The sequence below is a fragment of the Rasamsonia emersonii genome (assembly GCF_000968595.1).
Source record: "Rasamsonia emersonii CBS 393.64 chromosome Unknown ctg1118621760093, whole genome shotgun sequence".
NCBI lineage: Eukaryota > Fungi > Ascomycota > Eurotiomycetes > Eurotiales > Trichocomaceae > Rasamsonia > Rasamsonia emersonii.
The window spans coordinates 37,733-60,941 of record NW_013563194.1 but is presented as its reverse complement, the minus strand read 5'-3'; the positions used below and the strand labels follow the sequence as shown (position 1 = coordinate 60,941).

The following is a 23,209-nucleotide window of genomic DNA, read 5'->3' as shown; positions in this document are numbered from 1 at the left end:
TAGAAAGCTATGCGGGGAGCTCTCTGTAATGTGTGCAAACAAGGCAAACAACAGGCAGGCGGGATGGCCTTCTCCGCAGTATAGCCGGTCAACAACGTTATCGCAGCAGACGAACTGCGATTCTTGTCTAAGAACGTCGTCACCTCCGATAACCAACATGGCAGAGAGTTCTTCGAATCCGCTGATCTCTTCCAAACCGTCAGACTCCGGTCTTCATGTCCAACTGCATCCTCTCGTCCTTCTCACCATCTCCGATCATATCACGAGACATACTGCGAGGCAACAACAAGACCCTATTGTCGGGGCTCTGCTCGGCCAGCAGCAGGGCCGGGAAATAAGCCTGGAGTATGCATTTGAATGCCATACAATTACCGGCCCTAACGATGAGATCCTTCTCCACCAGACATGGTTCGAGGAGAGGGTCAAGCAATGTACGACAAACCACCGAGCCAGCATGAAGAATTCCTGAAAGAGATACTGACGAGTTCTGGAAAACAGACAAGGATGTACATAAATCCCCGGCGCTCGATTTGGTTGGCTGGTTTACTACTACTCCTCCGTCCGGCCCTGATGCTTCTCACCTTCCCATCCACCGGCAGATTCTCCACGACTACAATGAGTCCGCAGTGTTCCTGGCATTCCACCCATCCCTGGTACAGTCGCCCTCTACGAACGGGGCCAAGCTTCCCCTGACAATTTATGAGAGTGTTTTTGAGGGGGAAAATGTGGCGGACGCAGATAAGGTCATGCAGGTCGATGGGGAAGAACAGTCGTTAAATATCCGGTTCCGAGAGTTGCCGTACTCCGTAGAGACGGGAGAGGCGGAGATGATCAGCATTGACTCTGTCGCTCGAGGTGGAGGGAATGCTATGGCCATCGAGGCTCCTGGGGCCGCTGCCACGACCGAAGCTCAGTCGGAGGCGGGCAAAAAGAAGCGGCATGCAGGCGCCACGGAAAAGGCCGATGGCAAGCAGAAGCCCCAAGAAGCTACTTCCGTACTGTCCCCAGAGGACGAAGATTGTATGTTGGATCATTTCCTCGGTGAAAGACCCATATTGATAGCTGACCGATTTCTGCCTTGTAGTGATTGCCAGTCTTACTACGCGACTTAATGCGGTGAAAACGTTGGAGTCCCGGATACGTTTGATAAAGTCATACCTGGCCAACCTGCCGCCATCATTTCTCGACGGCAGCGGCGTTCAATCCGACTCAAAGGATACCAACACCCCAGGCCTCTCATATCCCATCCTCCGCAACATCCAATCTCTTATCTCTGGGCTGTCGCTCTTGGCTCCTCAGGACGAGGAAGCATTCGCCGTCGAATCCCTTGCGCAGGAGAACGACGTCACCCTGGTGTCCCTGCTAGGACTCCTCGGGGAGAACGTACAGCACATGAGAGAACTGGGCAAGAAATCCGCCATCGTGGAATCCACAAGACAGAGCATGGCCTCCTCCCGAAAGGCCCTTCAGTCGCGGTTCGAAAATGAGCTCCGAGAAGGAGCCTTCCCGGGAGCCATGCACGTATCGTGATTGGAAAGGGAATAGCATATTTTGTCATCGATCACTGGATGAAGTTTCTTTTTTTTGTCCTCCTTTACGATATGCTGTTGTCACGGAAATCTCAATTACGAATGGCGTTTCTGGCGTATATCTTTTTCCTTTTTTTTTTCTCTTACAGGGAATAGATTCTAAGATTTTACGACTAAGCAAGCTAGCTGGTATTGATGTTTAAAAAAAATACCCCAGTATGACGAGGGAACACGATAAAGATAGATGCAGATGCAGATGAAGGTCAAGTTGCTCAACAGTTATATCCTTTTTTTGTACAACCAAATGAATAAGATCATGATGATGATGGTGGTGGTGTGTGCTAGTATGTAAACCGCGCTAATGTATATAACCAACTCCTTTTTTCTTCGTTGTGCTAATGGCATGACTGCCGACTTTATTTTTTTGGCTAACCTATATACCTACTACTCCCTAATGCGATCTATCCAGGTACGTATGTAGGTAGGTGCTGATACTTGATATATATAATTTTTTGGTTTTGAAATTCTTGAATTTGAGCATTTTTGCCGAGCTCGGACCAGCCTCACCTTAGAATTCAACCTGCTAAACCTGCTGCGAGTAAAAAAAAATATACATATATTCATAACATAAGCCCAGGCCGTCAACTTAGATCTCGACCAAAAAAAAATAGAAGAAGAAGAGGAAGAATAAGAAAGGGAGAAGGAAAGAAAACCCCCAGACCAAAAAGGAAGTCGACGCAATCCCAATCCTCTTGCCAGAAACCGGGTAACAAACAGTGTAAACAACCATCGAAGCTACACAACCACAAACTCCCAATGCATACCCAATACACACACACACGTGTCAGGAAAGCAAATAAGTCTTAGCACCAAGATATGACTGAGAGCTGACAAGCAATGCCAATTGAAATCCGTGCACGAAGAAAGGAGGGAGAGAAAAAAAACAAGGGATATCATGTACAGAAACCCATCAACGGTCAAACAAATGAAGTCAGGAAGAAGAAGTGTCCTCCCGAAATAAATATGAAAGCATGACATAAACATCGCTGCCAGCACGGTCTCAGAATGTACAATGCTCGTTATCGTATCCGATTGTTGTGATCATGGTCGTCCGGCGGTGGTGGAAGATACGGCGCTGGCATATGCCTGGCTGGGGGCATAGGTACCTCTTCAGGGTGATAGCCTGGCGGATATACCCCTGTCTGCGATTGCTCCCGTCCGTCTAGCGGAGCTTGATAAGGACTATGATGCATGCTATACGGTTGGTAAGGTTGAGGGGAAACAGGTCGAAGGTTTGTGAAAGATCCGTCGTCGTATGGATGACTGTAGAAGCGCCCATTGTGTTCCTCCTCATAATAAGTTGAGGCCAATCCGATGTCGCCAGACGAGTGCGATGGGTATGATGAAGATGGGTTTGGTTGTGCATTGGACAGAAGCTCTGCGCCCTCTTCGTCGGGGGAAGCCTGATAACCGCGACCTGGTCTGCTAGATGCGAGAACACCACCTGCGCCTTCGTACGCGGTGACATTCGGCCCGGGGATGCTTGTTCCCGGAACACTTCCGTCTGATGGTTTGAGCGAGTAAGATCCTTCAGTGTGACCCATGTAGCTGGGATCTTGCATCCTGTATTTCCGACCAACGAATAGCCACCGGACGCCACGGCCCAGTGCCTTCACCAAATCCCAAGGGTTAAGCGCATCAATAAAAGCCTTTATTCCTAGCGGTCCCCCGTGATAAGCAACCTTGCCTCCAACGTACTCGGGATGCTCGCCGGCCTGCTGGTTGGCAAGGGTATAGGGCCGCCATGGGAAAGCCCAGAGGTGCAGAATCGAGAACATGGCCATCTCTATGCAGATAAGCAGGTTCGGAATTCCAATCTTCAGGTCCTGCGTCCCCACTTTCTCACTAGCACTGATGGCGCCGGAAGAGGTAAGGAAGGAGATCACAGTCTATGATAAGAGGTTAGTCACATCGTTTTCCAAAGTGACAAGCTGGTGCACCCACACTCTGCCAGAAAGACAGGAAAATGACCAGTTTAATGGCGAGGATCTTCAAGAAAGGCGAGTATTGCGCAACATCATGACGGATCTGAAAGTAGAATTGAATCAGGCAGTACATTGCAATTGAGACAGCGATAGACTCGATGACCAGGGTCTGCGGCAACAATTAGTGACATGCCGGAGATATCCAGGACACCCTACGCACCCAGACATGTGAGAACACCGGACTCAAGGACTCCTCGCAATATCTGCCTGCTGCCTGGGTTGCGACGGCGACAATGGTCATGGCGACACGGATAAAACAATACTGGTAGATTGAAATCCAAATCACCTGCATCGATGATAATGTCAGCTACAGACGAGGAGCCTCCAGGGGAGTCCAGCTCACGTTGAACCAAGTCAACCCGCTCCTGGGTGTTCTCCAACAGCCTCTTTCCCCACCACAGCACTTTTGGAGCCAAGACACAGGGAAGAGCCATTTCTTCGGTCGGATCCCGCGAAAATATTCCTTTTGGCTGTGCAGATCGGGGGCGATGTAGTGACAAAGCAGGGTAAAGAACGCAGAGATCGCGAAAGCTTCGTAGCAGTCACCGATGACTTGGAAATACACGGATTTCCGGTAGAACCAGAAGCACAGGAAAGAGACCATACAGTAGATGGGAACCATGCAGAGGATACGGATGATACTGTTGAACAAGCACACGATTTATTAGCAATTAACGTCTCCAAAAACCAACAAGTCCATCCGTGTTGGGACAGCGTCGGAGGAAGGGGAGGAGACTATACTGGCGCTGCTCTCGCGGTTTGCTGTAGTGTAACGCATGGTTAAAGATCAAAAATGTCGAGAATGCGATCGCGACGAGGCCGAAGGCAGCGCACAGGATGAGACCCAAGGTGTGGAAAGTGATGCCGCCATCCCAGAGGGCAACTTCGGAGACTGTTCCACGTGTCGGTCAGCATCTTCATTGTGCACCATAGCCAGGCAGGAGAATTCATCACCGCGCTCCGTACTTTTGACATCTTCCAGGGTCGTATTGCACGTCGTCCATGATGCCGAAAACCTTGGCTGGAGAAGATGCATCTTCGCTGATGGTGAAAGAGAAATTATTGAAAGAAAGGGAGGAGTCAGCCCGCCCGGGGCGCAGGAACTTCTATCTTATCCGCCGTGGCTGCACAAATTTAGCAGCGGACGACAACGAAGCTAAGCCGCCAGGAGCCCGACGGCCACGCCAACAGAGTCGGAGACTATTGTCAATATTAAACAAAAAAAAAAGGGTCAGGAAAAGAGAGCAATGATCGTATGCAACCTTGCGATCGGAAGTTCCCGAGCAGGTTCCAGACAATTCCAAGTCGTGGTTCAGGAGAGCAGCTGGCCCGCCACGACATAACAGGAATATTTAATAAATGAGCGAGGCAGGAGAGAACGCGAAACGAGGCCGTTACGAACGACGGCGCAGATCCTCGCCTTATAGGTTTGGTTTACTCTAGAGGGCGGAGCCAGCAGCACTGCCGGCACTTCAGGCGCTAAGGAGGTGAGCGGTCGCGGTGATGGTTGGTAATGGAGCCGCTGACGGCTGTGGCTGTGTTGTGTGCTCCCACTACAGTGGTGAATTATTAACAGTTACCTGGGTAGGCAGTCTGTAATACTGTACGTGCATATATAATTTTATTCTGGTCCGAGTCTGTGTCCAGCAGCACTGAGAAGACTCAGAAGATCGGGCCTCCCAGCCATTCTTTCGGAGTCGCAATTATCGCCTTGTGCAGAAGTCAGCTGGCGATCTTCCACAACAACGCTGTTCTTTTGACTCCGGAGATTATTACGTTCCTGCGCGAGGCTGGAACGAGTGTCAAGTAGCTTTCTAAGCTTACGGAGTAATAGCTTGGCTGTAGCGAATTCTTATGAGGTGGATCCAACGTCCCTGGCAAAGCACGCCAAGCCTGCTGCGTAGAAAAATGTCATTCTTACTGCTTTCTCATCACATTATTTTTGGGCCTCTGCAAATCTCAGTAATATACTAATCATACAGGAAAATTAAATGTAATCATAGACTATTCTCGTTAGCATAACAAGCAAAAGAAAAGAAAACGCCCATGGATTGCCACAGGCAGGAGGAGTGTTCGCGATTCCGCGAAATGCCAGGACCGCTCGAGTCACCTGCCAAGCTGGGGTAACCATATTAGAATTCTCCCTGCAATGGAGATAAAATCATTCAATTCTTAATAGCCCCGGCCTCTCCACGATCCGCCTCCTCGGCGTCTCCCTCCACGAGCAGGCGGTCCCCCGTATTCGGGGCCATTGTCAACGAACGCATCGCCATCCTCGAACGTAATCCGTCTCATTTCGTCACCGCCGCGACGTCGGGGACCTTTTCTTGCCAAGGTAGCGAACTGATCCAACCGTCTCTCTGCCACGTCCCTAGGGACAGGGAGATAGTACAGTTTGGGCTTCGTTTTGGTGGACAGGAACCGGTCATCGAGAGCTTTGAATCCCTCCCCACCTCGAGTTCGTGGTGCACCGGAAGCCTGGCTACCCCGCCGGTGATCCATGTCGATGCTCCCGCGCGGGCCAGGAGGCGCTCTCGGCGCAGTTTGCCCGCCGTCGCGTCCACGACTGGGCGCAGATGCGGTGGTCACGGTTCGAGACTCTCGTAGAACTGCTTCTACACCGTTCTCGGTCTTTTCGTACACAACTTCCCAGCGTGGCCCGCCACGACCCCGGGATTCTGATTCCTGTTCGATGCTGATCCATTCCCTCAGCTTGTCCTCCGGTACGAAGTCGATCCATAGAGGCTTCCGGTCACGCTCATTGGGCCAGACAGTGCCATGCAGTGCAGATCGGACCCTCGATGCGGCGGACACACTGGTAAAGCGAACAAAGCCATGTGTCTTGATCGAGTCAAGAAAGAACTCCAGGATGATATCAGGGTTTGGAGAGGCTCCTGCAGGAGAAGCGAGGGATATCAGATAGTTTTTAAGGGTGGCGGGTTGAAGGGGTCTCATGAAATTGCGAATGTAAATTGCAGAGGTGGCTGGATGTAGCGCCGGTTCAACCTGCCGGTCCTCATCCTCACCTATGCCGGCAGTGCGTCCAGGTGAGACTGGCCGTTTTCTCTCCTCAATGGGGGAAAAGAGTTCTTTGAAGCGGGGGTCTTGTCGTGTGGCAGGGGGAGCCGCCCCTTTGTTTCCTTCTGCCTGCGATAGGGAACTCCGTCTAGCCTCTCTGTCCATATCTTGGTCATCAATGTCCGTTTTCGATCGCTGAAGATCACTCTCGGCTACTGCCTCTGCAGGATCGGCGCGAATATTATCCTGCACCACGGTTTGATGGTCATCCACATCAGCGGAGCGCTGGGGAAGATTCTCGGCGCCGACATCCTCCTTCAGTATCACCCGTGGATTTTCGTTATCCGACTTAGCTCTCTTTATCGTTTCAGAGGAAGGAGGAGGGCTCGGGCTACGTCGCTTTCTTTTGCGCAGGTCATCAGCGACTTCAGAGACAGACGTGGGCGGCTCGTGGCTCATTGCTGCTTCTGCAGAGGGCTGAGAGACTACTATGGTCTCTTCGACTTCTGGCTTGTCAGGTTCTGCGGCGTCTCTGCCCACGTGTGTGGATTCTTCTGCAGGAGGCTCAGAGATGACTCGTTCGTCGAGCTGAGGGACAGCTCGATCATTCACGGCTTTTTCGTCAGCTTCGGCGTCTACCGCAGTTTCCTTCACAGGCGCAGATTCTTTTAATGATGATTGCAATTGTTCAGCCGCTGAAACGGCTTCTTCCTGCTGCGACTCGGTGACATCGTTGGTCTGCTGAGCTTCACTCTCATCCTGGTGGGCAGGGGAAGGCTCCTCTGCCTCTATTCTATCTTCACCCTCCTGGTCGTCCGTACCTTCTTGCGCCGGCACGCCATCTCCAGTGACGACTCCAGTCTGCGCTAGCGCGTCCAACTCCAGCAATTTGTCAATGAAGTTCTGTTTGAGCTTCAAGCCCGTCTGCGGGATGCCGCGGCGTTTCAATTCCGCCTTGAGATCGGTGACCTTCCATTTGCTGTAATCAGCCATCGTGAAACAGAGCACCTATCGGCATGTGCATGGGCTCTGCAAGTTATGGCTTCCTATGTAATGATGGCAAGCAGAGACGTGGTGATGTCAGGAACCTGTCGCATTGTCATTGCTAGGAGGGTTGGTTGCAGTCGGGAAGCCGCTGCGCGACCTAACTCGGCCGGAGCTGCATATGCGAGTCGACGGGGCGAGCCCCATGATGCGGAGGGTCCGTCTGGCAGTGTTCCGCTAAGCCGTATGCGGACTAGCTGGGTCCCGTGCTCCGCTGAGGTTAAACGCGCGACCGACTGCCTAAGCTGGTAAATATCCAGTCAACCCGACTGCTCGCTCTACGCCGGTCGATAAAATGTTACCACTCTGCCGGGTGATCAACAGGATAACCGTATTTATCTGTTTCCTGTGCGGCTTTGCAAGGAATGTCACTCTATTCGAGTCTCTATGAAGCATCACGATCTGTGGAGACTAAGCTGTAGTCACTACTGCTGTCATAGACTAACAAGATAAAGACCGAGAAAAATCACAATGAATGACATCTCTTCATCCAGCTGAGATCATTCTTCCACGCTCGTGCTGATAGCCGTCATATCCAAACCGTGACTGCCACCACAGACTCATCCGCGACACTCTGAATAGAGCGCTGGACTCGATCAAGAACGTTTCCATCTCCTGGTCACCTCTCAATACTGCCAGCCGGAGGGCGGATGGAATGCCCAGGTGCAGCCGTCGGTTCCACGTGAGCTCGACTCCAGAATCAATGAGTAACTGTGCCACTAAGAGATGGCGATGCAGGATGGCCCCGTACAAAGCCAGAACTCCAGCCCGCGATTTGAGCGCACTGGGTTTTATGCCCTCCTCAATGAGAATCTTCAGAATTGTCGGATCACCCGTTTTGCAGTATGTGAACGCGGCATATTGGAGGGTCTCTGGACGAGTCCTCACCGCACCTTTCTTGAGCAGCAACTTGACTAGAGCCGCAGAGTTGCCACTAACCGCATAGTCCAACGCTGTTAGGCCAGTAGCTCCAATCTCTGCTGACACTGCCGCGCCGCTCTCAATCAGAAGCTTGGCCACGCCGACCTGGCGATGTCTCGTAGCGACGTGCAGGGGTGTGTGCATTAAACAGTCGATTATCGAAACGTCTGCTCCCTTCTCGAGAAGTCGATAAACCATTTCTTCCCGGCCAAGTTCGCTAGCGAGATGAAGCAGTGTTCTGTGCACTCCCTCACGAAGCTGGTTGCCAATTATGGGAGAATTGTAGCATGAGTGGTTGGTGTATACCACCCGTTGGTTGTTGATGTCGCTAGTACGCTGTAGCATCTCGAGGAACGCCGGTAAGTTGTTGGACCAAATTGTCTTCGAGAGGTACCGAGGCCAGCCATGGTACTTAGAATCAAGTTCATGAGCCCGTTCGTAGATTGCCTTGCCGCCGAGGATGTCTTGAAACCGTCGGGATACTCGAGCCCATGAACAATGGTCGTACAAATCAAGATAATCTGCAATAAGAAGAACGAGTTCCACAGGAAGTGTTACCAGAGACATTAGAGGCAGAAACCAATGAGGATAACGAAATGAATTCAATGTATGTATGAGATAGAGGGTTTGAAGCCTGTTTATTGGGCCTCGTAAATGAGAGAGTGAGGAAACGATTGAATTCCGAGCAAGTAGAAGAGAAATATGTGGAGCGAACGACTGATGATGAACGAGCGTATAGGATCGCGCAAAATATAAGCTAATATGAGGTCACGATTGCTATGTGGATTGATGTGAGAAAGACAACAGATCATTTCAAAGAGAACTCTACATAAATGGCGCTTTTATCAGAGTAGGTACCACGGAGTAAACAAACAAGCTTTGGACTCTTCGTGGATACTTTGGAGGAAACCGCGATGGTGCTTAGTTGCTTATGGCATCAGCAACCATCGGCGATGACCTGCCCGCGCGCAAATGTAGCATAGACGCATTGAACTTGGCACATGGTCCCGGGACATGTTGCGAAGAAGGAATTGACACGATAGCACATACAGATCTTAGTAGCAACAGGGCTCTATACATGTAACAGGTAGGATCTAGGTGGTCTGGAGGCGCTGCTTAAAATTTGAAGGCAAAGAGACGAACTCTAGCGATATATCCTCGAAAACAGCTACACTGACGACTCCACCTACTTATTATATAACAGCGCCGTTTTATTAAAGTCCAAAGTCCTCACAACGCAGAAGAAATCAACAAGAAGATGCCTGTCGTTGAGGTTAGGCTGCGGATAACTTATAACTACGGAGTAACTAAGAGCCCTTGCTGACGTAATCCGTATCTTATCCAACACACCGCCCGTTCGTCCGCAAATTTTATTCTGCCGGAACAAATTGACAACGCTGGTTGGTCAATGGTGACGCCACCCACTCTCTCCGACGGCCGGCGGTCTCGATTCTTTCAGCTTCCCCGCCGCCCTGAAGAGTCATTCTCTTCCCAATTCTTTGAATGAATTAATTGTCCTTTTGCTCTTCGGCCGTATCGTTCGAAACTCCGGTCGCAATGACTAAAAACGAAGGAGATGGCGCCTTAGGCCCTTACAAATACAGTCAGTTACCACCCCTGTCATCTATTTTATATCTAGACTAGATTGGTTTTGGTGAACAGCAACTAAATCCCGTAGAGAGGGTCGATTCCCAACCTGAAAACCCGTTCTCAAAGCTCATTTCGGATCAAAAAATCGCCATTATCCCATCTTTCACTCTTGAGTCTGGGGTCACTCTATACAATGTCCCAGTAGCTTATACCACACGGGGTCAACTATCCCCGAATGGTGACAATGCACTGGTCGTATGTCATGCACTGAGCGGCAGCGCTGATGTCGCAGACTGGTGGGGTCCGTTGCTCGGAGGCCCTGGTCAAGCATTCGATGTAACTCGATTTTTTGTCGTGTGTCTGAACAGCTTGGGCAGCCCATACGGGAGCGCGAGTGCTGTTACATACAAAGATGGTGATCCTGCAAAAGGCCGGTACGGGCCTGAGTTTCCGTTGACGACCATTCGGGATGATGTGAAGTGAGTGATAACATGACTGAAATATAGTTGGAGTACTATACTAATCACTGCGCGAAAATAACAGCATCCACAAACTGGTCCTGGATGATCTAGGCGTCAAGCAGATCGCAGCCGTCGTAGGAGGATCCATGGGAGGAATGCTCACCCTTGAATACGCATACTTTGGCAAAGAATATGTTCGTTCGATTGTCCCCATTGCCACTTCTGCGCGTCACTCTGCCTGGTGTATTAGCTGGGGTGAGGCACAGAGGCAGGCGATTTACAGCGATCCAAAATACGAAGATGGGTATTACTCGTTTGATGATCCTCCAGCAACGGGGCTGGCTGCAGCACGCATGTCTGCCCTTCTCACTTATCGGAGCCGGAACTCCTTCGAGTCTCGCTTTGGCAGAAATGTGCCTGACCCATCAAAACACCAAAACATCCATGGCATGAGCCGGCTTCCTACTCCACCGAACGAGCATTGGGCTGTCCACAACGATGGACATAAAAGCACACGATTATCGCGCCCTCCCAGTGAGACTGACTCGCCTAGTCAACCGACGGAGATCAAGTACACGGACCCCCAATTTACTGGTACCACTACCTACACCGCATCAGTGTCTTCTACAAATACCGCGAATTCGACGAGCTCGAAGCGACCAACAACCTACTTCTCCGCACAATCATATCTCCGCTACCAAGGGGAAAAGTTCGTTAAGCGCTTTGACAGCAATTGTTATATCGCCATCACCCGCAAGCTTGACACGCACGATGTGTCAAGACATCGTGTTGACCCCAATTCGCCGAACCCAGTCAAGGATGCGTTGTCACAGATTCAGCAGCCCGCACTTGTTATCGGTATCGAAACCGATGGGCTCTTCACCTTCGAGGAACAGAAGGAGCTTGCAGCTGGAATTCCAAACTCGCGTCTGAAGCGAATCGACAGCCAGGAAGGTCACGATGCCTTCCTGTTGCAGTTCGAGCAGGTTAATCGGTTCATTCTCGAGTTTTTCCGAGAAGTGTTACCAGACATCATGAATAAACCAGGTGTAGAGGGCAGTGACGCGCCCGATCGTGTAGGGAAGCTGACAAAGAGTAGCACGTTTGGTGAAGCGGAGGTCGAAGATATTACCGCTTGGTAGTAGCTGTGAACGCGAGAGGATCAAGGTACACACTATCTCACCGGCGGATATCTGATTCTCCCGTTTAGAGCGTCTGGTGATTGTCGCTCGAGAGCAGCCGGCGTGGCGTCTTCGCAGAGAAAGAGGTACTCTGCATGGGTCGACCAGGGACATGAGAGGTGTCCATTGAGGATATTGAAGGAGAAGTGGTTTTAACTTCTACTGATGAGAGAAGAGCATCCAACTGCCTCTCTTTCCTGTGCAATCTGCGCACACCTTTAAAGGAAGCATCCAACTGCTCTCCATCACAAGGTCCTTTGATCCGGCTCGTTTTGCGTCATGCGCGAGTCTATGAGGATGATGAGTAATGATTTTTTTTGTCCCCATTAACTTATTATATTTTTCTAGATAGAAACTTTCAGCCTTGTCAATAGTGGGATTGAATAAGAGATGAGAAACATGGAAACATCTCATTATCAATTATGGTGCAATAAATGTCTCATCCGATGTGCCAAGGATGACTCTGCAGTTTGCCAGCTATTCACTCGGGTCAGAAGATATGCTGAACCAGAGAAGTTATGGCTACGAGGATACAATGGAACCTCAGATAAGGCTTTTGAGCTTAATGTTGCTTCTATTGAATGAAGACTACGTATCTATTGTCCTTAGTGGCCCATTCTAATGAAATTTTCACTGGTCCTCGTCAGATCTTTTTGTTTGACTATTCACCACGACAAACGATCTAAGTATGCCAGCCTATTATTTGGGATGCAAGGACATCTATTTTCTATTATTCTGAAAGTAACAGTAGTAGTCACCAGATAAATATAAATATGAGAGACGCCCGGGCATCTTTATTGTTCCATTTTTCGGCATTAGTAGCGGGGAAGGAGTGAATAGTAGTCCGAAAGCAGTATCAGCTCTTGAAAAATGCCAGTACCCGGCTGGAAGTGAATGAAGTGAATGAAGTAAATGAAGTGAAATGAGTCACTGCAAAGTTGGAAAGTGAATGCGACGCTTGTTGAGGCATACATGTGAATAAGCGCCGAGGATCAGCCAATGAGAGGCGATGCGCTAAACACTGTGGTGATTTAAGCGCGCTAGCGCCAGACGCGCGAGGTTGGTTGTCGCCGCCTTGGCGCATTCATCAAACAAAAGACCAAGCAAGCTCTCAGCAGCTCAGACCCAACCACCCTCGTCTTCCATCTCTCCTGCTGTCGCCTTTGTCCCTGTCATGACAGTCGGTACGCTCGTCTTTGTCTTCAACTTTCCCACACGACCACATCCGGCTTTTGCTAACCTTGCGATCAAAGGGTAACTCATGAATTGCGGAGTTTCGCTGGCGAACCGGTGCTCCGTTCTGGAATTTCGTCGTTGAACGACGCCACAATGCCTCCAGGTGTCGGAGGAAAAAGAAAGAGGGGAGACAGGTCTTGGTCTGGCGATTCTGGAAACGATGGACAGAGACCTTCTCCTCATCGACCCGGCAACCTCAACCTAGCTCAAAACAACCCGAGCCAGTCTCCAAACCAGACCCGCGACTTTGGCGAGAGCAGCCGTGGAAGAGCAGGCAGGCGACCCAGCAGAGGTGGCAGAATGCAATCTGGTCGTACCCCGAGTGCTGGACAGAACTCGTCCAGCCAGTCTCAGGATGGAGCCATGTCTCCTCCACCTGCAACTCCATCCAACGATGTTCCGGATCCAGTCCAGACGAACGGAGCTCCAGCAACAGAAACTGCCGCTCCTCCCCCTTCTATCGAGATGTCCGAAGCCCCTCAGAGCGACGACCCGCAGCCTTCTTTTTACGACTATGAATATGTGACTGAAGATGTAATAACAAACTGGGCATCTGGTGCGAAGCAGACAGTCATCGATCGCGGTGTAGCTGCACGCTCGGAAGAAGACACGATCGGACTGGCTAGCTTGTTCCAAGAGATCATTAAGTCCGTTCTTGACAAAAGGCTACAACCGTCGGAGGCTGGAGATACTGTGAAGCAAATTCTGGGAGAAGAAGCGATATCGGAAAAGGTTGACCCAGCAGGTGGGCTCAAGCCGTCAGACGGCAAGCTCGATGTCCGCTCGCTTTTCCTCGATACCCTCTCCATCCTTGTCGACGAGGTCGATGCGACAAACGATGATCTGAAGCCCTTCGTCTTCGCCACTGGAATATCTCCAGCCTTGATGCGTTTCCAACTGGATACGACCTTGGTTCAAGGCTTGGGGTTGGTTCGAGACACATTTTCCCGAGTGGGAATCCGAAAGCAGACCAATCTTCTCTACCGACAGTCGAACTACAATCTCCTTCGTGAAGAATCGGAAGGTTATTCGAAGCTGCTTACGGAATTATTTACGACGAGTAACAATGAACCCCCCACCAACGAGGTTGTTGAAGATACGTTTGAGCGCGTCAAAGCTATGATAGGAGCTTTTGATCTGGATGTCGGCCGCGTTCTTGATGTGACATTGGATGTGTTCGCTGCAGTGCTCGTGAAGCAGTACCGCTTTTTCGTCAAGTTCCTCCGTGTTAGTTCTTGGTGGCCGAAGGCAGATACTTTTCGGAATGACGAGGAGCACGACCTATACTCTGGTCTCCCAAAGTGGGCTATTCCAGGGTTAGCTGGGTGGCCGCCTACCGAGGAGGAAAAAGAGAAGATTATTCAGATACACGAACAGCGTGACAAGAGATTCTGGGACAGAGTACGAGAGGTTGGAACTCGTGCCTTTTTTGAAATTGGACGACAACCCATAACCGATGATGAGCGACGAAACTCGATTGCGGAAGCCAGTGGCCAGCCAGAAGTTGAAGATGAAACACGAAAATGGATTGAACAGACGGGAACCCTGCCTCCAAAAGGCAACCGCGTCGCTGCCCAGCTCCTAGGCTTCAAGTTGCGATTTTATTCCTCTTCAGTGCGCGACGAGGCCGGCGTGCTGCCCGATAACCTCATATACCTTGCTGCGTTGCTGATCAAGATTGGGTTCATTTCACTCCGCGATCTCTACCCACATCTCTGGAGGCCAGATGAGGAGATGGATGCTTTGAAGGAGCAGAAGATGAAGGAGAAAGCCGAAAGAGAGAGGGCTGCGCGTCCTGGTGGTGGTGTCAACGCTCTTATGCTTGCCGGAGCACTCACCGATGACACCGCTCCCGCTCCCCGTCCTCGTGAACAAGAGGCTCCCCCGGCCAAGGAACCAGAGGCTGAGAAAGCCAAAGAAGAAGAGAAAGAAGCTTTACCGGAGCCATTGGACCAAAAGGTTCTCCTGCTGAAGAGCCTGTTGGCGATCGGCGCCGTTCCCGACGCGCTCTACATCTTAAGCCGATTTCCTTGGCTTATGGACGCCTATCCCGAACTGCCCGAGTTCATCCATCGGATCCTCCATCACTGTCTGAGCAAGGTCTATGCACCACTCCGGCCCTTGCCTGATGCGAGCCACCTGCGCGAGCAGAGACAAGTCCCAAGCCCCGATCAGTCAGGCGTCCCGAAAGGTCAAGTTCGACTCGTTGACGGCCCTCCTCGAAAGGTGCTTAGGTGGGCACAACTTGACAAAGAAGACCAGAACGATGGGATTGACTATCGCTTCTATTGGGACGATTGGGCAGATAACATCCCAGTTTGTCAGACCGTCGACGACGTGTTTACGCTTTGCTCGTCCTTCTTGAACGTCTCCGGCTATAAAATCGGACAGGATCCAAGCTTACTGACGAAACTCGCAAGGATTGGCAAGAATTCAATCAGCGAGGACAGCTCAGAGAGCAACAAGGCACGTTGGAGAGATCTCTGTAAACGCCTGCTTCTGCCCTCTTTGAGTTTGACCAAGGCAAATCCTGGGGTTGTCAATGAGGTGTTTGATCTCATCCGCATCTTTCCTAGAGAGGTGAGATACAACATGTATGCTGAATGGTATTTCGGACAAACATCCCGGCATCCAGATATTAAGTCAGCCTTTGATCTCGCTCGCGCAGAGACAAAGGATACATTGAAGCGGCTGAGCAAGACAAATCTTCGACCCATGGCTAGGGCGTTGGCAAAAATAGCGTATGCAAACCCAGGCATTGTGATCAACGTCGCCATCAGCCAGATCGAATCCTACGAAAACCTCATCGAAGTCGTCGTCGAATGCGCTCGGTACTTTACAGACCTTGGGTACGACATCCTGACTTGGTCCCTGATTAACTCTCTCGGCCAAAAGGGAAGGAGCCGTGTCCAAGAAGGAGGCCTTTTGACCAGTCGATGGTTAAGTGCGCTCTCCACCTTTGCCGGAAGGGCGTTCAAGCGCTACTCGGTGATGGACCCCACGCCGGTTCTTCAGTATGTGTTTGAACAGCTTCGACAGAACAATTCCACCGATCTTATTGTTCTGGAGCAAATGATCAGCTCTATGGCAGGCATCGTCACCGACACCAACTTCAACGATGCCCAAATTCAAGCAATGGCCGGTGGCGAACTACTCCAATCGCAAACTATGCTACAACTTCTTGACAAGAGGCACGAATCGAAGACGACGTCGAAACGGCTGATGAAAGCCTTGACAGACTCGAAGCTCGCAGGGCAGCTGCTCATTGCCATAGCTCAAGAACGTCTTGTGTGTGTCTTCAGAGAGTCGGAGTCAAACCCGGAGCTTAAGTTACTGGGCAATATATTCGATGAGATACACCGGGTTCTCACACAGTACTTGGATCTTCTCCGAAGCAATTTCTCCGTCGCCGAGTTTGACGAGTTTGTTCCTGGTCTTGCCAGCCTCATTAGCGAATTTGGAATACAACCCGAGATCGCTTTCTGGATCACTCGTCCGAGTCTTTGCCAACGGATTGCAGATGCCGATCGCGTTGCAAGGGAAGAGGCTATGGCTTCGAAGAAGCCTGCCGATGACACAACGTCTCCGACCAAGGGCACCGACGGTGATGTCGACATGATCGACGATGGCGAGAGAGTCGAGAAGGAGGATGGTACTGTCGCAGAAAATGAGATGGAAGTGGATCAGGAAGCGGAAGCTTCTACCACGAGCGTCAATGGCCAGCCTGACTCCTCTACCGTGGCTGCAGCGACTTCTGAACCTGCGCCTTGGCATCCAGTCCTGCAGGAGCTTATGAACGAAATAAAGACTGTCTTACCTCCTGAAACTTGGGAAGTCGTTGGTCTACCTTTCTACGTGACTTTTTGGCAGCTGTCGCTATACGATGTCCATATCCCGCAAAAGGCCTACGAAGATGAAATCGAGCGACAGAAACGCAAAGTGATTGCCATTGGAAATGACCGGTCTGATGTTAGCATGGCCGGTACGCAGAGGAAGGAGAGGGAAAAGAAGCAGATCACGGAACTACAGGAACGCCTGCTGGAAGAGAACAAACACCACCTCAAATCTTATGGACAGACGCGAGCAAGGTTGCAGAAGGAAAAGGATCAATGGTTTGCCGGTATGCGAGGCAAGCCTGATGCTCTCAATATCGCACTTTTGGAGCAGTGCTTCTTACCTCGCCTTCTTCTCTCGCCTATTGATGCTTTCTATTGTTTCAAGATGCTCAAGTTCCTTCATAGTTCGGGAACGCCGAATTTCCGAACAGTTGGCCTGTTGGATCAGCTGTTCCGAGACCAGCGACTTACAGCAATAATTTTCCAGTGTACCTCCAAGGAAGCTGACAACTTCGGCCGTTTCCTCAATGAAGTTCTGAGAGACTTGACTCGTTGGCATGCCGACAAAGCGGTATATGAGAAGGAGGCATTTGGAACAAGGAAGGATCTCCCAGGATTTGCCATCAATGTGGATGCCGAAGGCAAACCTGTCACTTTCCTGGATTACGAAGATTTCCGACGACTCTTCTATAAGTGGCACCGCCTTCTCGCAGCGTCGCTGAAGACGTGTCTGAACGGGGGAGAATACATGCACATTCGCAATGCCATCAGTGTTCTCAAGGCTATCGTTCAGTATTTCCCCGCCGTCAACTGGATCGGCCGTGATATGCTGGCCTGTGTCAATTCGTTGAGTCAAAACGACGAGCGAGACGATGTGAAGACGCCCGCAGCGTCTTTGATTGGCGACCTCAACAGAAGAGAAAAGAAATGGATGCTTCCCCAGGCTTTTATGATAGTGAGTCGAACCAATTCATCAGCACGCCTTGACACGGAACTGACTCTCCAAAAGAATGAGCCTGTACCCGCGGACAAGGCAAGAGCCCGTCCATCGAGGCCACAGTCGACGACCCCCAAGCCTCTGAATGCGGCCGCACCTGAATTCAAGCCCTCTGCCCCTACAGGGTGAGTTTACCAATCTTTTTCAGCTTCAATGACTGCCGACAGAAATTCTAATACTCCAAAGTAGGACCAATGGAACTCCAAGTCACCAGCCTACCGGGAAACCGGAGGTGGAGGATGGCGAGATTGAGGACGCGAAGATGAGCGAGGCAGCTGCAAAACCAGTCTCTCAACCAGAACCGCCGACAATCAGCAAAGAGGAGAAGTCGATTGAGCAGACAGAGCAACCAGGCCCCGCTGCGGAAACAGTGGCTTCAACTGCCAAAGCCGAGGAAATTGAAACGGAAACAGTTGTAGCCAAGGAGGCAGCAGCGCATCCTGCCGAAACGGAGAGGCCACCATCGTCAGCGTCACAGAAGCATGCCGACGCTCCATCTGGACGAGCCCGGACGTCACCATCTCCGTCTCGATCTCGTCCAAGCTCCGGACCACCTGAGGCTTCTCGTTCATCTAACATACCAAAGCGTCCAGATATTGAGAGAGGTGCACCAAGTACTCATCCATCCCGCCCGCCACCAAATCTCCCGAACAAGCCAGAACCACCTCGACCTTACAGGCACGGCGATGGCCGCTCTTCTCTCAGACAAGCCGACCTGATCGACGACCGTAGAGATTTCAGAGATGGCAGACATTCCGACTTTCCTCGTCCCAGTCGATTCGGTGATGCCGAGCGCGAACGATCATTTGACCACCCGATGAGCGACGCTCGAGGCCATGGCCGCGTGGATCGTGACAGGGGAGAACCATTTCCATCTAGAGCTCCTCCTTCCGATGAGCAGTTCCGTGGCCCTCCTAATCGCGATTCTCGGCCACCTCCTCGAGAGGCTGATTGGCCCGACCGATCAGGAAGGGCACGACCGCCTCCAGCTGAGCCGTTCCCTCCCCGACCGGATGATGGCCGGTTGTCCCGAGACGGTGTTCCTCCTATGCGCTCTGCTCCACAACCCCATCCGGACCGGGCAGATTTGATCCGCGAGCACCCTGACAGAGCCGCATTGATAGAAAGCGAAAGTCAGCATCGTGGTGAGCTGTCGAGGTCTGAGAGAGATGAGCGCAGGCCACACTCGTCAAGAGTATCTCCACCCCCTAGGACAGACGATTCACGGCCACCTCGTCCGGAACGATTCCCGTCCGACGACCGTAGGCCTGGTAGCCACGCCCAAACCCATCCTCGTCACGATGACTTCCCTACGGGTCCGCGTGGTGAACGACCTGGGCGTGGTCCGGACTTGATTGAACCAAGAGATTCATGGTCTGGTCCTGACATGTCCCACGGAAGACTGAACCAGGAGTCGAGATATCCTCGCCAGCAAGAGCCACCCTCTGACATTCCATCTGGACCGAGAGGCAGGAATGCTCCGGGACGCGGTCGAAATGTTTCGACATCCCAGCCTTCAACTCCAGGAACGCCTGGCGCAGCCCCTGAACGTCAGCCCCCGACTGGTCCTGCCGGCCGGTCTAGCACGAGGAGTCTTCGTGAACCATCTCCTCCGTCGACTGGCCCTCCACCTCTTGCAACTGATAGAGCAGATACGAGTGGAATCCATCCTGATCGGCTCAGGAATTTGCAGGCAGCTGCTGATCCTTCTTTTAGTGGCCCTCGATCTCCAGTCATGCCACCTTCTGGGCCCCGCGGAAGTGGCCATGGACCATCCTCCGGACCTGGCTTTGGTGGAGAGCGAGGCCGAGGAGACAAGCGCTTTGCAGGTATTAATAACGTGCTCCAGCAATCGGGTGGTCCGTCGGATCGAGGCGGGCAAGGACCGCCAATTCGAGGAAGAGGTGGCAGACAGGCCAGTTCGATGAATACCGTGTCCCCGCATGGAAGTCGCCCTGCCAGTCCCCCGGGCGATTCTGAAGAAGGCACCGGATCGAGCGCACCGCAAAGTCGGCCGGATCTATTTCCCAGCGAAGTCAATGCGCCATCATATCCCGAAGATGACAGTCGTGCCCCCGGTCGTCTTGGGGGTGGTAGACGAGGTGAGGTTTCAGATGAAGCGCCTTCCGAGGTCAGGCGGTCTAGTCGTTTTGCGAACAACACTCCGGACCGCGATCGTGACAGAGAAAGGGATCGGGACCGTCGTGGCGAAGAGGACATTCTCCGAGGAAGTGGCCGAAGGGATGAACGTCGAGATAGGCTTCGGGACCGCGATCGTGAGCGCAGTCGCAGGGGTGACAGTGACAGTCGGGAAGAGTCCAGCCAGGAAGTCAGAGAGTCATCTGGTCGCCGAGGAGGCCCCAGCAATCGCGACGAGAACCGGAAGCGGGACCGAAGGGATCGGGACGTTTCGACGGACCGTTCCGGGGCTGGTGGTAGCAATGAGAGTCAGGGTCGACTGAGATCGTCGTCTTCGATTGGCGGTCCCTTACCACCACCGCCTCCTCCGCCTCCTGGAGGGCCAGGCGAGGAGCGCAGATGGGGCGGCGGAAGTGGTCGCGGCGAGAATCGGGACAGCAGAGAGCGGGAGCGCAATCGGGATCGAGGAGGCAGGGATCGTGACCGCGATTATCGCGAGAGCAACAGCAATGCCCTCCCGCGCAAGCGTGGTCGGCCCGGTGATGAGAATCACGGACACGGAGATAGCGGCAGCGGTCGCGGCGGTGGGATGAGAGTCGGCAGTGAGAGCAAACGGCCCCGGCGTGGAGCGTGAGCGAACCAATTTTGATAGCATGATGGATGTGAGCGATTGATATCCGTCGTTTGATTCCAAGTATTTCAGCTCTTTTCCTTGAGTGTGTTCTGAAACGAGGCATTGAAGCATTTGTCGGCGTATGTTATTGTTATGTTGTTATCATGGATGGATGGGGTTGTGTTATACGAGTGTAAGAAAAGCATCATCATCATCATCATCATCATGTTTATTTTTATTTTTCATTATGAATCTCCTTTCTTTTTCTTTTTCTTTCTTTTCTCTGAGAAACTTTGTTTTGGTCCCGAGCCATTTGTTCCTCATGTACTGTACGCACACATACGATTGGCATCTATCATTTTTTTTCTCATTGTTGTAGGTAGCAAACCAATCTGAGCGATTTCATTTAATTCACTTTACCTACGTAGAGAGTAATGCCTACCTCGAATTGTCTGAATAACTTTCGATATAGCGCTATAATTGGTATTAACTTCATGAGCTACTTCCTAATTAAATAAATTTACTATATCTATATCAGCAGTTCATATTAATTAAGTTGATTAATCCCGGAGGCAAAATGTCATATACAAGAATGCGGGGAAGACAGAAAGAAAGTAAAAAAAAAAAGAAGACAATCATATATATCCTAATGCATGCATGGGTTGGTTGATGCAGGCCTATCTATAGGTAGGAGCGGAGAGCACTAAGACATAGTTACCATACTGCATGCTTCCCCGGATTCTCTCTACTCGATAGGGAGTAGTTCGTTGCGGAGATGGTGTGGTACTGCGGCATGACCCCTGAGAAAGGAAGGATTCGTGAGGCTGACAGGCTGAGGGCTGAGGCCAGGGCAGGGCAGGTTGTGTAGACTGCTAGGCTCGCATTTCTCTTACGTTATGCATTCTTCTACTACTACTGCTGCTGCTGCTACTACAAGCTGTACGGAGGAAGTACTACTCAGGCTGTTTGTGAATGACAGACAATATAATATATATAATGTACGGAGTAGCGTTAGCCCGGCATCTGTGTGTCTGCTCTCCTCTGCCCTTTTTTTTCTTTTTATTTGCGTCATCAGCTCGTCATCATCAGCTGAGATGGTCAGTTGATTGATGATGGCTGATGATGATGAGAAACAAAAGGAAAGGAAAGGAAGAAGACAGAAGGGCTGTACCTCATGCACAGCCAGGACCGCGTGACTCGTGCGGGATGCACAGTATTACTTTGGTGGGTTTGGCTTGGTCCTCTGTCCTCTGGTTGGTGGCAAAATGAAGGTGTGAGATTGCAGGTTGGATGCTAGATAATAATAGAATAGATATTATTATTTTTTTCTATTGCCGTTGTTGATTTCGAGTAAATGAACGAAGCATAGTCAAGTCTGTCGTCATAGAGATACCTAATGAGCTGATTACTCCGTACTACACCACACTAATACTCCAACCTGGTATGGAGTTATTCCGTACTCAGGCTAATAATCTTAACAGTTAGCCACTCTCACTGATAAGCTGTAACATTGTATGCATATCATATGCATCTCGATGCTTTTAACCAGATGGATACTCGTCTGCGCAAGTCTGGACTGATCCATGGGTTCGAACGATGCCGGATGACGGCCGTCACATGACAGCGGCAGGGAACGGTGGAACCTTCTACTCCGATGGGCCGCCCCACTTTGCCAAGCCCTGAAAGGGGGGAAAAAGGGGAAGCTGGAAAGCAGTCAGTCAGTCCTATGCAGAGCTGAGGCTGAAGCCAAGTAAATCAAAACAATTCGATCTCATCCAATAATGCGCAGGAAGAAGGAGATACGGTGTGTTATGTGACATCTCAAGCAGACAGCCATGATGCATGCAGGCAGGCTTGACTCTACTGTACTGTAGGTCTTGGGTAGTAGAACGAACAGTCCAGACTTATTCCTGCTGGAAATGACCCAACCAACAATTAAAATAAATAAAAGACAGTAATAATATTAATTTCCAGACGAACTTTTGCTCATTTAACTCGCAGGGTCCTGTGCACAAGCTTGGGGAAATGAATTGATACGGACAGCCCCTTTTTACATAATTTTTTTTAGGTTAAGCCCTGAAATTGTTTTCCAACCAAATAATGAAAATTTGAAGCACTAATCAAAATTGCTATAAAAATTGAACTGGTGTTGAAATTTATAAATTTTTAATAAATATTCACTCTAGTAAGGACTCTATGTTGTAAGAATTTTGAAAATCATATAAGGTAACTACAAACACAAAAAAATGACAAATAGATTTAAGTGTATTATTGGTGGAAATATGATGATTTCGGAGCTTAACCTAAAGGAGGTCAATGGGTTTCTGGTCTTGGAGTGGAAGAGGCACAGTTTTCCATCTTGACAGCTTCCCCTGAATCAATAAGAATAATAACCTACTCTGTACTCCGTACTCCGTAAACGACCATGGGTTCGCCAGGAATTGAGTTTCGCACGAGCACAATGATTATGCCACAGGTACGGAGTACTCCGTACTCCGTACCTAACCTAAGCTCGCACGACATGGAGCAAAGCGTCCAACTCCATCGTGCCGGCCGAACTAGCGGAGTAATAAACTCTTGCAGCAATGAATAAGGCCTA

At 50.8% G+C, this 23,209-nt stretch overlaps 5 protein-coding genes across 5 annotated transcripts; 3 read left to right on the top strand and 2 right to left on the bottom strand.

Moving 5' to 3' along the window:
- Positions 1-157: 157 nt before the first annotated feature.
- Positions 158-1,530, top strand: T310_4021 (COP9 signalosome subunit 6 (CsnF); the record flags this gene model as incomplete). The annotated part of the gene is made up of 3 exons (XM_013473117.1): positions 158-431; positions 499-1,020; positions 1,085-1,530. 3 exons carry the CDS (start codon positions 158-160, stop codon positions 1,528-1,530), a joined length of 1,242 nt encoding a protein of 413 aa, XP_013328571.1.
- A 1,078-nt stretch (positions 1,531-2,608) lies between these two features.
- On the bottom strand, positions 2,609-3,815 carry T310_4020 (DUF300 domain protein; the record flags this gene model as incomplete). Its single annotated transcript, XM_013473116.1, has 3 exons — positions 2,609-3,478; positions 3,534-3,683; positions 3,735-3,815. 3 exons carry the CDS (start codon positions 3,813-3,815, stop codon positions 2,609-2,611), a joined length of 1,101 nt encoding a protein of 366 aa, XP_013328570.1.
- Positions 3,816-5,746: 1,931 nt separating this feature from the next.
- T310_4019 (SAP domain-containing protein) lies at positions 5,747-7,585 on the bottom strand (the record flags this gene model as incomplete). The annotated part of the gene is made up of 1 exon (XM_013473115.1): positions 5,747-7,585. The coding sequence occupies one exon, from the start codon at positions 7,583-7,585 to the stop codon at positions 5,747-5,749; it is 1,839 nt and encodes a 612-aa protein (XP_013328569.1).
- Positions 7,586-10,114: 2,529 nt separating this feature from the next.
- T310_4018 (Deacetylcephalosporin-C acetyltransferase) lies at positions 10,115-11,750 on the top strand (the record flags this gene model as incomplete). The annotated part of the gene is made up of 3 exons (XM_013473114.1): positions 10,115-10,160; positions 10,236-10,626; positions 10,691-11,750. The coding sequence occupies 3 exons, from the start codon at positions 10,115-10,117 to the stop codon at positions 11,748-11,750; spliced, it is 1,497 nt and encodes a 498-aa protein (XP_013328568.1).
- A 1,368-nt stretch (positions 11,751-13,118) lies between these two features.
- On the top strand, positions 13,119-20,631 carry T310_4017 (THO complex component (Rlr1); the record flags this gene model as incomplete). Its single annotated transcript, XM_013473113.1, has 3 exons — positions 13,119-17,816; positions 17,871-17,983; positions 18,048-20,631. The coding sequence occupies 3 exons, from the start codon at positions 13,119-13,121 to the stop codon at positions 20,629-20,631; spliced, it is 7,395 nt and encodes a 2,464-aa protein (XP_013328567.1).
- Between the last annotated feature and the right edge of the window lie 2,578 nt (positions 20,632-23,209).